Source organism: Papio anubis, chromosome 20 (genome assembly GCF_008728515.1).
Source record: "Papio anubis isolate 15944 chromosome 20, Panubis1.0, whole genome shotgun sequence".
Classification (NCBI taxonomy): domain Eukaryota; kingdom Metazoa; phylum Chordata; class Mammalia; order Primates; family Cercopithecidae; genus Papio; species Papio anubis.
This window is the reverse complement of record NC_044995.1, coordinates 43,368,809-43,385,440: the sequence shown is the minus strand read 5'-3', so window position 1 is coordinate 43,385,440 and position 16,632 is coordinate 43,368,809. Positions and strand designations below refer to the sequence as shown.

The 16,632-nt window shown below is 55.5% G+C and overlaps 2 protein-coding genes across 4 annotated transcripts in view; both read right to left on the bottom strand.

The window, feature by feature from the left end:
• Positions 1-3,031: 3,031 nt before the first annotated feature.
• On the bottom strand, positions 3,032-10,220 carry CD320 (CD320 molecule). 2 transcript variants are annotated; one of them, XM_031660006.1, is made up of 5 exons: positions 9,505-10,220; positions 6,178-6,303; positions 4,713-4,946; positions 3,705-3,827; positions 3,032-3,510 (listed from the first exon to the last, which is right to left on the bottom strand). In XM_031660006.1, the coding sequence occupies exons 1-5, from the start codon at positions 9,629-9,631 to the stop codon at positions 3,368-3,370; spliced, it is 753 nt and encodes a 250-aa protein (XP_031515866.1). In that variant the 5' UTR covers positions 9,632-10,220; the 3' UTR covers positions 3,032-3,367. The 2 variants fall into 2 exon arrangements, with proteins under 2 accessions (XP_031515866.1, XP_031515865.1); XM_031660005.1 differs by having other exon boundaries at positions 3,678-3,827; positions 9,505-10,214.
• A 2,505-nt stretch (positions 10,221-12,725) lies between these two features.
• The window catches only part of NDUFA7 (NADH:ubiquinone oxidoreductase subunit A7), a 9,935-nt gene continuing 6,028 nt past the window's right edge, over positions 12,726-16,632 (bottom strand). Inside the window, exon 4 of one of the 2 annotated variants that reach the window (XM_031660002.1) lies at positions 12,726-12,971. In XM_031660002.1, coding sequence (XP_031515862.1) covers positions 12,881-12,971 — 91 coding nt within the window. In that variant the 3' untranslated portion in view covers positions 12,726-12,880. The other variant, XM_031660003.1, reaches the window with a different exon arrangement.

The window sequence follows — 16,632 nt, the reverse complement described above, 5'->3', positions numbered from 1 at the left end:
AGGAGAATGGCGTGAACCTGGGAGGCGGAGCTTGCAGCGAGCTGAGATTTGGCCACTGCACTCCAGCCTGGGCGACAGAGCGAGACTCCGTCTCAAAAAAAAAAAAAAGGCAAGCGGGGAGGGGAGCAGGCATGGTGGCTCACACCTGTAATTCCCTGCACTTTTGGAGGCCAAGGCGGGTGAATCACCTGAGGTCGGGAGCTCGAGACCAGCCTAACCAACATGCAAAAAGCCCCGTCTCTACTAAAAATACAAAAAATTAGCCAGGCGCGATGGCGCATGCCTGTAATCCCAGGTACTCAGGAGGCTGAGGCAGGAGAATCACTTGAACATAGGAGGCGAAGTTTGCTGTGAGCCGAGATCGCGCCATTGCACTCCAGCCTGGGCAACAAGAGCAAAACTCTGCCTCAAACAAACAAACAAAAAAAGGGCGTGGGGGAAGATGGAAGACTTAAAAAAAAAGAAAAGAAAAATTAAAATTAAAAAAGGATTTTTGGCCAAGCACAATCGCTCACGCCTGTAATCCCAGCACTTTGGGAGGCCGAGGTGAGCGGATTGCCTGAGGTCAGGAGTTCGAGATCGGTCTGGCCAATATGGTGAAACCCTGTCTCTACTACAAATACAAAAAATTGGCCTGGCATGGTAGTGCAGGCCTGTAGTCCCACGTACTCAGGAGGCTGAGACGGGAGGATGGCTTGAACCCAGGAGGCAGATGTTGCAGTGAACCGAGATTGCACCTTGCACTTGCACTCCAGCCTGGGAGACAGAGCGAAGCTCCGTCTCAAAAATAAATAAATAAGGCCGGGCGCGGTGGCTCAAGCCTGTAATCCCAGCACTTTGGGAGGCCGAGACGGGCGGATCACGAGGTCGGGAGATCAAGACCATCCTGGCTAACACGGTGAAACCCCGTCTCTACTAAAAATACAAAAAACTAGCCAGAGGCGAGGTGGCTGGGCGCCTGTAGTCCCAACTTCTCCGGGGAGGCTGAGGCAGAAGAATGGCCTGAACCGGGGCCGGGCTTGCAGTGAGCTGAGATCCGGCCACTGCACTCCCAGCCTGGGGCGACAGAGCAAGACTCCACTCAAAAATAAATAAATAAATAAATAAATAATTTTTGAGACAGTTTCTTTTTGAGACAGAGTCTTGCTCTGTGCCCAGGCTGGAGTGCAGTGGCTGGATCTCCCAGCTCACTGCAGCTCCGCCTCGAGGTTCGAGCCATTCTCCTGGCTCAGCCTCGGTGCTTAGCTGGGATTACAGGCCATGCACCTGCGCCCAGCTAGTTTTTGTATTTTTAGTAGAGGCGGGGTTTCACTGTTTTTAGCCAGGATGGTCTCGATCTCCCGACCTGTTGATCCGCCCGTCACCGGCCTCCCAAAGTGCTAGGATTACAGGCTTGAGCCACCGCGCCCGGCCGAGACAGTTTCAAAAGGGTGTTCAGGTCCTTATGTTGTTCCCCTCACACACACACACACACACACACACACACACACACACACACACAAGCACACAGGATCTGGGCTGACCTGGACTCCAGTGAACCCACAGAATATGGCAGCAGCGACACTGACCCAGTAGTCTCTCTGCTTTGTGCGTTGGGGAACCCCAAGTCACTGTGGGAGGAGTGTGGCCACCTTGCTCAGGAGTCCACGTGGAGAGGCCACATGGAGAGGTCAGCTATCCCAGACATGACACACCTTCTGGATGGGACATCCAGCCAGCCGGCCCCCAGACGATGGCAGCCACCATCGCATGGAACAAATAAGCCCCCAGTGAGCCTAGTCAGCCCAGAGCCAGGCGAGAGGATGCGACAATAGGTGTTTGGAGCCAGCGGGCATGGGGTGGTTTGCTGCACTGAGAACAAGAATGCATGACAGTCAGGAAGGTCCAGAGCCTAGAGGTCCACTTAGGTGGCATGCGACCAGCCTCACAGCCGGGCACACACATCCCCGACATACCCTGTTATCCGCCGAGGCTGACTCGTGATGGAGAAAAAGTTAGAGGAAAAACCTGGTTGGATGCAGTGACTCACACCTGTAATCCCGATACTGTGGGAGGCCGAGGTGGGAGGATTCCTTGAGGTCAGGAGTTGGAGGCCAGTCTGAGCAACATAGCCAGACCCTGACTTTACAAAAATTAAAAAATTAGCTGGGTGTGATACATGTGCCTGTAATCCCAAAACTCGGGAGACTGAGGCAGGAGGAATTTTTTTTTTTTTTTTTTGAGATGGAGTCTCCCTCTTGTCACCCAGGCTGGAGTGCAATGGCAGGATCTCTGCACACTGCGACCTCTGTCTCCCAGGTTTAAGCAATTCTCTTGCCTCAGCCTCCCAAGCAGCTGGGATTACAGGCGCCTGCCACCACAGCCAGCTAATTTTTCTATTTTAGAAAAATACGGCCGGGCGCGGTGGCTCAAGCCTGTAATCCCAGCACTTTGGGAGGCCGAGACGGGCAGATCACAAGGTCAGGAGATCGAGACCATCCTGGCTAACATGGTGAAACCCCGTCTCTACTAAAAATACAAAAAGCTAGCCGGGCGAGGTGGCGGGTGCCCGTAGTCCCAGCTACTTGGGAGGCTGAGGCAGAATGGCGTAAACCTGGGAGGTGGAGCTTGCAGTGAGCCGAGATCGTGCCACTGCACTCCAGCCTGGGCGACAGAGCGAGACTCCGTCTCAAAAAAAATAAAATAAAAAATAATAATAATAATAATTAAAACAGGGTGAGTCCGAGACCATCCCAGGATACCTGGCTTCCACTGCACTGAGGAGGAAGCCACAGTGGGCGGGGGTCCCCAGACCTGGCAATGGGAAGGCACTGCCCAAGCTCTGCTCTTCTTCCAAGAATCCTGATATTAATGCAGACTCCCCACCCCAGCCTTGCTGCCTCTGCTCCCAAAAAGCAAGAAGCACAGTAGCTGCACCCAGGGCTGGGTCTCCACATCCCACCTCCTCTGGGCTGGGCTCTCATGGAGGAGGGGCTGCAGCAGAGACCCCGGGCTGCCCAGGCCGAGAGAGACAGAGACTCAGAGGCAGGCGGAGGATGTGAAGCAACTTTAATCGCCACCCTCAGACAGGGCAGCAGGAGTGTCTCAAGCACGGGGCCATTCCACCCCCTGGGAGCTGCCTGGGGCCAGCCCCTCAGTTCTGGCTGTAGCATGTTCCCCATCCTGGCTCCCCGGGTCTCCATAGGGAGTGTCCAGGGACCCTCAGTCTCCAGGGCCACTTCTGCAGGAGCTCGGGTTCGAGGTTCCACGTGGCCAGAAGAACTCAGGTCTCTGAGGGCTGATGTGCCTGTGTACCCATCCGCATCACTGCTCTCCTCCTGCCCGGCTGTGCCCAGGGCTGGGTGACGGTGCTGGCAAGTGCTTGTCCTCAGGGCAGCGAGGTCTTCTGTTCTGACAGCAGCAGGGACTCCTTCATGGCCACCAGTAGCCCCAGCGGGCGGAGGCGCTCCTGGGCTCGGAGCCAGGACAAAAGGAGGAGGGTGACGGCGACCAGGCTTATACTGAGCACCACTGTGGGGAACAGATGGACAGAGGTATAGGAAGGGGGAAGGCAAGAGCCCCCACACCCACCAAGCTCCGCACACACGGGGATAGGAGTTCTGCAGCTCATCCCTCCCCAGCCACCTCCCCTGAATCCCCGGAGCTCTAAGCCCCCAGTGTGGGAGGGTCCATCTTACCAGCAGCTGCAATAACCCCATAGACACCTGGGCTTCCAGACTGGTCCCCGGCAGAGGAGGACGTGACATTCCCCACAGAGGTGACACTCTCCGGGGTTGCAGGGGGCCCCGTGGTTGTGGCATCCCCTTTCAGGAGGGTCTCGTCGGTTCCTGCAATAAGCCCAGGCGTTCAGTAGCTGAGGAGAGAGCACTGAAGGCATGAGGGGGCCAGGCGCCCAGCGGAGCCCTTGGGGTTTATCCTCCAACCAACGCAGGCTGGGTGAAGTTGACTGCTGCCTGTAATCATGTCTTTTTGTTTTGTTTTGTTTGGAGAAGGAGTCTGGCTCTGTCACCCAGGCTGGAGTGCAGCGGCACAGTATCGGCTCACTGCAACCTCCGCCTCCTGAGTTCAAACGATTCTCCTGTCTCAGCCTCCCCAGTAGCTGGGATTACAGGCGCGTGCCACCACGTCTGGCTAACTTGTATTTTTAGCAGAGATGGGAGTTCGTCATGTTGGCCAGAGTGGTCTCAAACACCTCACCTCAGGTGATCCGCCTGCCTCGGCCTCCCAAAGTGCTGGGGTTTCCGGGGGGGGCCCCCCGCCCTTGCCTTTTTTTTTTTTTTTTTTTTTTTTGAGATGGAGTTTCGCTGTCACCCATACTGGTGTGCAGTAGCACAATCTCAGCTCACTGCAACCTCCGCCTCCCAGATTCAAGTGATTCTCCTGCCTCAGCCTCCTGAGTAGCTTGGATTACAGGTGTGTGCCACCACGCCCATATAAATTTTTTGTATTTTTAGTAGAGACAGGGTGTCGCAATGTTGGACAGGCTGGTCTCCAAATCCTGACCTCAAATGATCTGCCCGCCTTGGCCTCCCAGAGTGCTGGGATTACAGGCATGAGCCACTGCGCCCGGCCCCTAATGATGTCTTGCCGCCCCTACAGGGATGCAGGCACAGGCAAAGGCATGTGTCCACGCCTCCAGCCTGGCCACGCCCCAGCAGGCAGCAGGTGTGCCCATCTACCCACCAGTCCACCCCACCCCCGCAGGTGCGTACCACAGCCGAGCTCATCGCTGGAGTCGGGACAGTCTGGGTGGCCGTCGCAGCGCCACGTGAGTGGAATGCAGTCATCGCTCAGCGTGCAACGGAGCTCGCCTGCTGGGCAGGCCGGGCGGCTGCAGTTGCGCAGTTTCTTGTCGGTTCTCCAGGAGCAGTCACTGACGCCCGTGCAGGGGCAGGGGAGGCCAGGGGGCGGTGGGCATTGCCCGTTCTGGGTACACGGCTCAATCCCTGGGGCACAGGGTTGGTCAGGTCCCAAATGCCCACCCAAGAAGGCCCAGGTACTCCCTGCAACCCCGTCCCCTGCAAGCCCCACCCTCTAGGAACAGCTGAGCCCAAAAAATGCTCCCTTCCTAAGGCTCCGCCCCCTGCAACTGTTAACTCCACCCTCTAAGGACAGGCCTCCCTGCAAGTTCTTCCCGCAAGACCCCACTAGCTCTACCTTCCTACAAGCCCACTTTATTCTTTTTGTTTGTTTGTTTCTTTTGAGACGGAGTCTCGCTCTGTCGCCCAAGCTGGAGTGCAGTGGCCGGATCTCAGCTCACTGCAAGCTCCACCTTCCGGGTTTACGCCATTCTCCTGTCTCAGCCTCCCAAGTAGCTGGGACTACAGGCACTCGCCACCTCGCCCGGCTAGTTTTTTGTATTTTTTAGTAGAGATGGGGTTTCACCGGGTTAGCCAGGATGGTCTTGATCTCCTGACCTTGTGATCCGCCCGTCTCAGCCTCCCAAAGTGCTGGGATTACAGGCTTGAGCCACCGCGCCCGGCCTCTTTTTTTTTTTTTTTTGAGATGGAGTCTCCCTGTACCACCCAGGCTGCAGTGCAGTGGCGCAATCTCGGCTCACTGCAACCTCCCCCTCCCAAGGTCAAGTGATTCTCCTGCCTCAGCCTCCTGACTAGCTGGGATTACAGAGGCCTGCACCACATCCGGCTAACTTTTGTATTTTTAGTAGAGATGGTTTCACTGTGTTGGCCAGGCTGGTCTCGAACTCCTGACCTCAAGTGATCCGCCTGCCTCGGCCTCCCAAAGTACTGGGATTACATGTGTGAGTCACCGCACCTGGCTCCCTCCCTCTCTTCCTTCCCTCCCTCCCTCTTTCCTTCTTTCTTCCTTTCTTTCCTTTTTCTTTTTTCTTTTTTTTCCTGAGACAGAGTCTTACTCTGTTGCCCAGGCTGGAGTGCACTGGCACAATCCTAGCTCACTGCAGCCTCAACCTCCCAGGATCAAGTGATCGATCCTCCCACCCTAGCCTCCCAAAGTGCTGGGATTGCAGGCATGAGGCACTGCGCCCAGCTCAAGCTCATCTTAGACCCCGCTTCTTCTTATGACCCACAGACTCAAGTCGCACCCATCCCTGTGGCCCTGCCTCTCCCACAAGCTCCACCTCCGTGTGCCTGGCCCCTAACAGCCCACCCTCAGGCCCGCCCCCTGTAAGCCCCGCCCTGGGGCGTGGCCACTCACTGCACTCCTCCTCATCGCTGCCATCGCTGCAGTCGAAGTCCCTGTCACAGCGCCAGGTGAGGGGCACGCATAAGCCACTGGTGCGGCACTGGAACTTGGTGGGTGGGCACGAGCCTGAGCTGGGGCCTGCGAGAGGGATGCAAATGAAGCCTGGGAAGCTGGAGGCTGGACCCTCCTCCAAGAGCACAGCAGCCACTGGCTGTGACGCGCAGGAGATGGGTGAAGTCCTGGGATGTAGGAACCACACTGGCGGCTGCTTGTTACTGAGTCCCTAGTACAAGTGCGGTTCAGAGTGTGGCAGTTCCTGGGCTCACCAAGAGCCCTACCGGGCAGGTGCTACTGCACTCCCCAGATTACAGAGAAAGGAACTAAGAGGAGGCTACAGAGCTGGTGGCAGAGGCTGGGTGCGGTGGCTCATGCCTGTAATCTCAGCACTTTGGGAGGCCGAAGCAGGTGGATCACTTGAGGTCACTGAGACCAGCCTGGCCTACATGGTGAAACCCCATCTCTATTAAAAATACAAAAATTCGGCCGGGCGCGGTGGCTCAAGCCTGTAATCCCAGCACTTTGGGAGGCCGAGGCGAGGTGGATCACGAGCGTCAGGAGATCCGAGACCACTCGCTGGCTAACACGGTGAGAATGGCGTGAGCCCGGGAGGTGGAGCTTGCAGTGAGCCGAGATCGCGCCACTGCACTCCAGCCTGGGCGACAGAGCGAGACTCCGTCTCAAAAAAAAAAAAAAAAAAAATACAAAAATTAGCTGGGCGTGGTGGTGCGTGCACTGTAATGCCAGCTACTCGGGAGGCTGAAGCATGAGAATTGCTTAAACCTGGGAGATAGAGGTTGCAACGAGCCGAAATCATACTGCTGCACTCCAGCCTCGGCGACAGAGCGAGACTCCATCGCCACAAAAAAAAAAAAAAAGAGCTGGTTCTGGAGTTGGGGTTCGAACTCAGGTCTCACTGATCCCAGAGTTTTCACCAGGCTCCTTACAGCGAGATGATCTACCCGGGAGACCTCCAAACTCAGTGGTTAAAGAGACTGGGGGACGGGCCATTTTTCCACATGCCCTGGGTCAAGCTCACGGGCTCAGGTTAGCAGGGAGGGTGTATCTCCTCTAGGTAGCAAAAGGGAAACTGAGGCACTGGGTAGAAAACCTGCTCAGTCACCAAGTCCTGTTGCCTCGCCTCCTGAATTCCTCCCAGACCTATCACTTTCCCCATCCTAAATGTGTCAGCTCCTCACCAGAGCCCCAGGCCCCAAGGTCCATTAGGACACCAGAGAGCTGCCCTTCCTGCTCTCCTCTCTACACCCTGTGTTTTCCCCTCAATTTTCAGATCTCAGCTGATTTCCTGGGACGGTTCTCAAGTCCCTCTCAGAGACCTAGGAAGCACTGCCTCCCACGTCTGACAACTGTCCTCAAAGCCCTGGTCATGCCTGTCCACCCACAGACTGGACAGTCCGTGGAGGTCAGGGCTGTGACCTGGCTGCCTAAACCCAGGGCAGTGCCTGATCATAAGTGGACACAGGTCACATAAGGGTTCAAGCTGGGTCCAGAGAAGATCCAGGCTGTCCTAGATTCTGAGCAGGGAAGCTTAGCTGTTTGCCGACCCGGAGGGGCACAGAGGGGCCTGGAACCTGGGTCAAGGAACAGAGGAAGGGAGTGGCCTTCAAGGCTTCCCCCTGGGTGCGGCCAGGGGAGGTGGCAATTCTGCCACCCGGCTTGGCTTCACTCTGCCAGGGCGTTTAACCTCTTCCACCTTTACCCACCAGCCATGAGCCTCCAACCCCCCACTGCCCACAGTCAGCCACTCCCCGGCCATCAGGCCCAATTGCACCTGCTTGCCACACGGTCCCTGAGCTCTGTGGAGCCCAGAAGAGCTGTGGACAAACCAGAGCCAGCTTCCTTCCCTGCCCCCAAGGGGTCTGGCAGCCTCCAGGTGTGGCTCTCCACCCAGGCCCAGACTTCCACAGCCCTGACACCTCTGACCTCCCTTCACTGGCCTGCTGGAGTGTGTGTCCCTCTGCAAAGTGGACAGCAGAGCACAGCAGTCCCCGCCTCATAGGGTGGTAAGCCTGACAGGAGTTAGAGTGACCAGTGACTTTCCCTCCTGGCCTCAGTTTTCTCACATGTAAAAGGGGTATGCTGGGAATCCCTACCTCAACATCCTGAGGACAAAGAGACTGTGTATAGAGTTTTGTCCTGCAATCCCAGCACTTTGGGAGGCTGAGGCAGGCGGAACACTTGAGGTCAGGAGTTCGAGACCAGCCTGGCCAACATGGTGAAACCCCATCTCTACTAAAAATACAAAAATTAGCCGGACATGGTGGTGGTGCCTGTAGTCCCAGCTACTCGGGAGGCTGAGGCAGGAGAATGGCATGAACCCAGCGGGCGGAGCTTGTAGTGAGTGGAGATTGCGCCACTGCACTCCAGCCTGGGCAACAGAGCGAGACTCCGTCTCAAAAAAAAACAAAAAACAAAAAAACAACCAAAAAACTTTTGTACTTGGTTAACGTGAACTCTGCCTCCTTTAAAAAAAAAAAAAAAAAAACAGGAACATTTAGCGTGATTGTCAGGGACTTTGGGATGAGTCCAGGGACCTAGAAAGTGCAGAATGCACAAAGGAGCTGGGAAAGTGTGTGAGCTTGAGCCCAGAGCTGCAAGTTGGGAGTGCCTGTGTGCACAGGGAGGCGACTTCAACCCTCCCAGCTGCCTCTAGGAGTATCAGAGAGGGAGCCCGTCCCTACTGGCCACCACCAATACCACTTAGGCCAGGGCGAACATGCCCACGGGGGTATACTGAACTTGTGACCCCAGTCTCTGCGAGGGCCTGGAGTAGCATGGGGGGAGAGACCTCGCGTTCTCCAATGATGGAGGACAAAGGAGGAGAGACGGTCGCGGAACGGTCACAAGGCCTGGGCGCGAGGGTTTGGAAGGCAAAGGTGCGAGAGGCACCAGGTGACCCGCCCTGCGTGATCAGCGGTCGGACAATCTGAACCTGCTAAGAGCTTTCCTGACCACGCTGGCATGAAGGGCGGCTTGGAGGTGACAATGGGGCACGACAGAGCAGAGCAGGTGTGGAGAGGGTGCGTAGTGCCGGGGCAAAACCGTTAAAGGCAGGTGGAGGCACCCTCTCCCCCTCCCCCAGCATGGGTTCTCCCTAGCTCCAGCCCGCGCCTTCCCGCAAGCGATTAAGTCCAAGTCCACGTGCTGGGGGAGTGTCATGGACGGACGTGCGGTGCAACCAATGGCGAGGCGTTGTCGGAGCGCGGGGGCGGCGCGAATCCTCACGAAAGGTGGGAGCCTGCTCTGCCGGGGGTCACTCACCTGAGGCCTGGGCAGAGGTCCGGGTGGAAAGCGGGGTGGCGGCGACCTCCAGGCCTAGTCCGAGGCCGAGCAGCAGCCGCAGCGCCAGGCCTAGAGCCCCTGTTCGCTGCGCTCCACCCCGCGCCATCCAACCGCTGGTCGAGCTGTCCCCGCAGCTGCGCCGGCCACGCGCCGTCCAGACCTCGCTCTTATCCCTGCGCACGCGCACGCGCGGGGCGGAGGCGGGGCCCAAGCCCCCGAGTCCCGCTGCGCCCGCGGCTACGAGTACCGTAAATGTCAGAATAGGAGGAAAAAGAGAATTACAGGCCCGTCCCCCACTTTCCCCAGTGACGAGATCAGTCGAAAGGTATGGAGGCCGCTTGAAGTCAGAAACTTCTGGGGATGGAAAGGAATTTGCTGGTGTTCATTTGCATTATTTCCCGTTCCATGTGAGGACTGCTGCAAACGTTACTGCCTCGTGATCCTCTTTAATATGGCAGCCACGCCCCTCAGGCACTCCCCATTTCCTCCCTCATCTCACTGCTTTTGTGGCGCCGACAGTTAATTTATTATATTTACTTATTCTGGTTTATTGCCCGAGTCCCCATAGAATGCCAGCTACTGGAAGGCAGGGATCTTCTATTGCTCACTGCTTTATTCTCAGGGCCTGACACATAGTGCCTCACTCACAGTAGGCTCTTAGTAATTTGGTGAGTAAATGAATACATGAAACGTCCATTCTCGGAGTCGGGTTGCTTGGGGGAAAAAAAGGAAAGGAAATCAATTAATTAATTAAATTAAATAATAAAGGCCCGGCGCGATGGGTCACGCGTGTAATCCCAGCACTTTGGGAAGCAGAGGCGGGCATATCGCTTGAGCCCAGGAGTTGGAGATCAGCCTGGGCAACACAGCAAGTCCCCGCCCGCCTCAAGAAAAAAGAAAATTAGCTGGACATGGTGGCTCTAACTTGTAGTCCCAGCTATTCAGGAGGCAGTGAGCTGAGACCACATCATTGAACTCCAGCCTTGGTGACACAGACTTCATCTCAAAAAAAAAAAAAAGTCGTGTTCATAAAAACTTGGTTCAGACGCCGTTAGTGGCATGCCTTGCCTAGGGTCTTGCCCTCCTTGTGGCCTCTGCACACCCTGCCTGGTCTTTCTCTCCCTCCTGACCTTTCTGAATCTGATTCATCCTTTTGCCCCAAGCACAATCCCTCCTCCTCCAGGAAGCCTTGGGCTGTTAGCCTTTGTAGGACCCACTCTGGGACACTTGTACCTGCTGCCTGCAGCCATGGCCTTTCCCCTTCCAGAGGGCAGGGCCGGCTCAGCACCCTCTCGATCCACAGCTGATCTTTTCTAGCTGCTGAAGGGTCGGGGCTGTGCCCTGGGGAAGCCATGACGCTCCCCTGCTTAGGGTCACTGGGTGGCTCCTGCGGCCAGACTTGGCCACCCTCCCTTTGCAGATTTCTGTCTCCTCCCCAGGAACCAGCTGCCTTCCTTCTGGGGCGAACTCGTTCTCATCCCACAGTCCCAGCGTAATGGTTTCTGGCTCAGGGAGGCCTTTCCTGATCTGCCCTAGGTTTGCTGTGAGCAGCCCTCACTGTCCTTTGCCTTCCCCGCTGAGCTGCAGGGTGACCAAGGTCAAGCAGCAGCCTCAGTGGAAGGTGCTGAGGAAGGTTCATGTGAGAAGTGGCTGGGGGAGCCCTCAAGAGATGGAAGTTAGGCCGGGCGCGGTGGTTCATGCCTGTAATCCCAACACTTTGGGAGGCAGAGGCGGGCAGATCACTTGAGGTCAGGAGTTTGAGACCAGCCTGGCCAACATGGCGAAGCCCTGTCTCTACTAAAAATACAAAAATTAGCTGGGCATGGTTGCACACACCCGAAGTCCCAGCTACTTGGGAGGCTAAAGCAAGAGAATCACTTGAACCCAGGAGATGGAGGTTGCAGTGAGCCAAGATCACGCCACTGCACTCAACCTGGGTGACAGAGCAAGACTCTGTCTCAAACAGAAATTAAAAAAAAGAGATGGAAGGCCAGGCGCGGTGGTTCACACCTGTAATCTCAGCACTTTGGGAGGCCGAGGCAGGTGGATCACCTGAGGTCAGGAGTTCAAGACCAGCCTGGCCAACATGGTGAAACACCGTCTCTACTAAAAATACAAAAGATTAGCTGGGCTTGGTAGCAGGCGCCTGTAATCCCAGCTACTTGGGAGGCTGAGGCAGAAGAATCACTTGAACCCAGGAGACGGAGGTTACAGTGAGCCGTGATCATGCCATTGCACTCCAGCCTGGGCAACAAGAGCGAAACTCCGTCTCAAAAAAAAAAAGATGAAAGTGAAAAGTCTGTGGCTGGACTACTGAGCACCCACACATATACCCCTTACCCCACCCGACTGGTCTTCATGATCAATGCTCCTCAACAGCCAGTGCTCCTGGAGTCCAACCTCCCACAAGGATCACCCATCCCCACCACTCTCAAGGTCAGAGCCTGGCCTTTGGGGGAAAGGGCAGTTCTGTCTCCAGGGTCTCTGCACCCAGAGATAGTGTCTCTCCCACCCCTGGAGTGCCAACAGAGTTGGGAGACTCGGCACTGACTTCACCCCAAAATCCAAGTTAGCTGGGTATTGCTTAAAATCAGAGGCCAGGTGTGGTGGCTCACACCTGTAATCCCAGCACTTTGAGAGGTGAAGGCAGGTGGATCACCTGAGGTCAGGAATTTGAGACCAGCCTGGCCATCTCTACAAAAAAAAAAAAAAAAATTAGCCAGTTATGGTGGTGTACACCTGTAGTCCCAGCTACTCGGGAGGAAGAGGCAGGAGAATTGCTTGAGCCCAGGAGGCAGAGGTTGCAGTGACCCGAGATCACACCATTGCACTCCAGCCTGGGCGACAAGCACAAAACTCTGGCTCCTGCAGCCAGATTTCTGTCTCCTCCCCAGGAACCAGCTACCTTCCTTCTGGAGCGAACTCATTCCCATCCCACAGCCCCAGCACAATGGTTTCGGGCTCAAGGAGGCCTTTCCTGATCTGCCCCAGGTCTGCCTTCCTGTGAGCAGCCCTCACCGTCCTTTGCCTTCCCCGCTGAGCTGCAGGGTGACCAAGGTCAAGTAGGGGCCTCAGCAGGAAGGTCTAAAAAATAAAAATAAAATCAGGGCCGGGCGCGGTGGCTCATGCCAGTAATCCTAGCACTTTGGGAGGTCAAGGCAGGAGGATCGCTTGATGCCAGGAGTTCAAGCTCAGCCTAGGAAACACGGTGAGACTCTTGTCTCTATTTTTTTATTTTTTAAAGTAAAACTAGGAGTGATACACGCGCTCTATGTATTCGTCATAAATTAGGTCACATTCTCCCTGGAGGGAAACCAAGGAGGCAAAGTAGTCAGGTGGCCCTGAGGGCGCGGTGTCACAGGTAAGGCTGGTCCGAGGACAGCTCCCACCTCTTTATGGGAGGAGCTGGAGTCACCGCCTTCTTCTCAGTGGCTGCTACAGCAGAGCTGGAGGAGGGAAAGACTTCAGTGAGGGTTTCCAAAGAACAGTGTGGAAAGATCTGAGGGCGCCCACACCTGCCCCAGGACAAACACACCCACAGGGACTTTCTGGACCTGCAGGGCGGACAGTAGGACAGACTGCAAGACAGACAGCAGGACAGACAGCAGGGGGTTCCAGAATGCCAGCCCCTCCAACACGGCCCCTCAGAGGGTCAGCCGACACCAGGTGGGAGCTGGCAAGCCCCCTCTCTCCCTCGAGCCCTGGGTGAACCCCCTGCCGTGGCCCCCAGGCCCAGAACCCACTGTGGAGAGCTGGGCTCCTCCCTTCCCACTTCTGGTCTCCAGTGTATACAAGGCCCCCACCCCCATTCCTGCTGCCCCTCAAAACAGGTTGCTGGCAAAAGGGCCAAGCAATCAAGTGACACTGGCCTCAGGGACTGGGCAAGAACTGCATGGCAGGCGCAACGGTGTGGACACAGAGCCAGGAAGATGAGGCACCGCCCTCAGGAAGACTCAGGCTGGTGGGGCTGAGGATCCATACGCAAATGGCAACTGCAAAACGCATCTCTGGCCCAGAGCTGGCCAAAAGGGAGCCCCCAGGAGACCCTGTGCTGACAAGTCCAAGACCAGCACCCTCCCCTCTCACCCCGCCCACCTGAGCCTGTGGGGCCTAAGGCTGGAGAGACTCACCTCACAGCCTAAGCAAGAAACGAAGCAGGAGATGGAGGAGGTGCCCCAGGGGTGGAGGCACAGGACCTCCCAGGAGCCTCAAGGAAGTGGAAGAGGCGGAAGTGGCCTCCCTGGGAAATGCAGACATCTCTGGGGGTATGGCAAGGGGCTGCGTGGGAACAAGGTAGTTTGCCACACTCCGCTGCTGGACTCCAGTGAATCAGAAGGTGACAACAAGGACCACTCCACTGACTATTCAGAATTCTTGCTTTTTGAGACACGGTCTTGCTCTATCGCCCAGGCTGGTATGCAGTGGCGCAATCTCAGTTCACTGCAACCTCCGCCTCCCAAGCTTGAGTGATTCTCTTGCTTCAGCCTCCCAAGTAGCTGGGATTACAGGTGTGCACCATCACTCCTGGCTAATTTTTGTATTTTCTTTCTTGTTTATTATTTATGAGACAGGGTCTCACTTTGTCACCCAGGCTGGAGTGCACTGGTGCGATCTCAGCTTAATGAAGCTTCCTTGACCTCGCAGGTTCAAGAGATCCTTCTGCCTCAGCCCTTCAAGTAGCTGGGACTACGGGCACATGCCACCACACCCGGCTAATTTTTGCATTTTTTTGTAGAGATGGTGTTTCACCATGCTGCTCAGGCTGGTCTTGAACTTCTGGGCTCAAACAATACACCCACCTCGGCCTCCCAAAGTGCTGGGATTACAGGCAAGAGCCACAGCGCCCCTAACTTTTGTATTTCAGTAGAAGCAGGGTTTCGCCACGTTGGCCAGGCTGGTCTTGATCTCCTGACCCCTAGTGTTCTGCTCACCTTGGCCTCCCAAAGTGCTGGGATTATAGGCGTGAGCTACCATACCCAGCCTAAAAATTTTTTAATGAGACAGAGTCTCGCTGTGTTACTCAAACAGGTCTAGAACTCAAGCAATCCTCACACCTCAGCTTCCCGAATCACTGGGATTACAGGCACACACCACCGCGCCTGGCCTATTCACAGAGTTCTAAGTACCGAGCAGGCCCTGCCTGGCCTCATCACCTCTCAGATCTCAGCACACTGCAAGTCTAGCATCCCTATTTTACACAGGAAGAAACCAAGGCTAAAGAAGGCGGAGACTGCCCACACCGTGAGTCGTCTGTAGAACCCAGACCCTAGTGGGAGTCCAGGCAAACTGGTTTGAAATCCTGCTTCTGCTGCCGGGCGCGGTGGCTCACACCTGTAATCCCAGCACTTTGGGAGGCTGAGGCGGGCGGATCACAAGGTCAGGAGATCGATTCCATGGTAAAACCCCATCTCTACTAAAAATACAAAAATCAGCCGGATGCGGCAGAGGGTGCCTGTATCCCAGCTACTCGGGAGGCTGAGGCAGGAGAATGGCGTGAACCCAGGTGGTGGAGCTTGCAGTGAGCTGAGATCGTGCCACTGCACTCCAGCCTCGGCGACAGCACGAGACTCTGTCTCAAAAAAAAAAAAAAAGAAATCCTGCTTCTGCTTCCCGCTGCCTGTGTGACCCAGGCCAGTCACTTGGTTTCTGTGAGCCTCGATTTCCTCTTCTGCAAAAGGGGCCATCACCATCTAACTGGTGGAGTTATTAGGAGGTAGGCAGGACACTGACTCTGTGCCAGGCTCCCTTCTAAGAGTTTACAAATATTAATTATGAGGACTAACCCTCATAACAGCTTTCTGAAGTAGATACTATTAGAGTCCCCATTTAATTAAGAGAAGGCACCTGAAACCAGGGACCAAACTAGTTTTGGAGAGGAATCCAAGGTTTATACAACTCCCTCTCTGAGAATAATACATGGCCAGGCGCGGTGGCTAACGCCTGTAATTCCAGCACTTTGGGAGGCCAAGACCAGGAGATCACATGACGTCAGGAGTTCAAGACCCGCTGACCAACATGGTGAAACCCCAACTCTACTAAAAATACAAAATTAGCCTGGCATGGTGGCATGCGCCTGTAATCCCAGCTACTTGGGAGGCTGAGGCAGGAGAATTGCTTGATCCTAGGAGGTGGAGGTTGCAGCGAGCCAAAATCGCACCACCGCATTCCAGCCTGTGCAACAAGAGTGTGACACTGTTTCAAAATAAATAAATAAAATAAGAATTCATAGTTACATAAACAGTAATGTCTCAGCTTTTCACAGGGCCCTTGGAGGGACCCCAGAACTTCATGTTTTGTAGGATGCCCAGTCCTGGCTGAGGTGCTAACTTCTACCCTCCACTGGGTTGGACTAAATGAGCTCTTCCTGAGCATGGTGACTCTCACCTGTAGTCCCAGCTACTCGGGAGGCCAAGGCAGGAGGATTGCTTGAGCCCAGGAGTTTGAGAACAGCCTGGGCAACAGAGCACGACCCCATCTCTACAAAACATTTAAAAATTAACCCAGCATGAAGGCCGGGTACAGTGGCTCACACTTGTAATTCCAGTACTTCGGGAGGCCGAGGCAGGCGGATCACGAGGTCAGGAGATCGAGACCATCCTGGCTAACATGGTGAAATCCCATCTCTACTAAAAATACAAAAACTTAGCCAGGCGTGGTGGTGGGCAACTGTAGTCCCAGCTACATGAGAGGCTGAGGCAGGAGAATGGCGTCAACCTGGGAGGCAGAGCTTGCAGTGAGCCAAGATCACGCCACTGCACTCCAGCCTGGGCAACATGGCAAGACTCTGTCTCAAAAAAACAAAAAACAAAAAACAAAAAAAACAGGCCAGGCACGGTGGCTCACGCCTTTAATCCCGGCACTTTCGGAGGCCGAACTGGGTGGATCATGAGGTCAGGAGTTCAAGACCAGGCTGGCCAAGATGGTGAAACCCCATCTCCACTGAAAATACAAAAATTAGCTGGGTGTGGTGGTGGGCACCTGTAATCCCAGCTACTCGGGAGGCTGAGGCAGGAGAATCACTTGAACCTGGGAAGCAGAGGCTGCAATGAGCCAAGATCACGCCACTGCACTCCAGCCTGGGCAACAGAGACAGACTCCGTCTCAAAA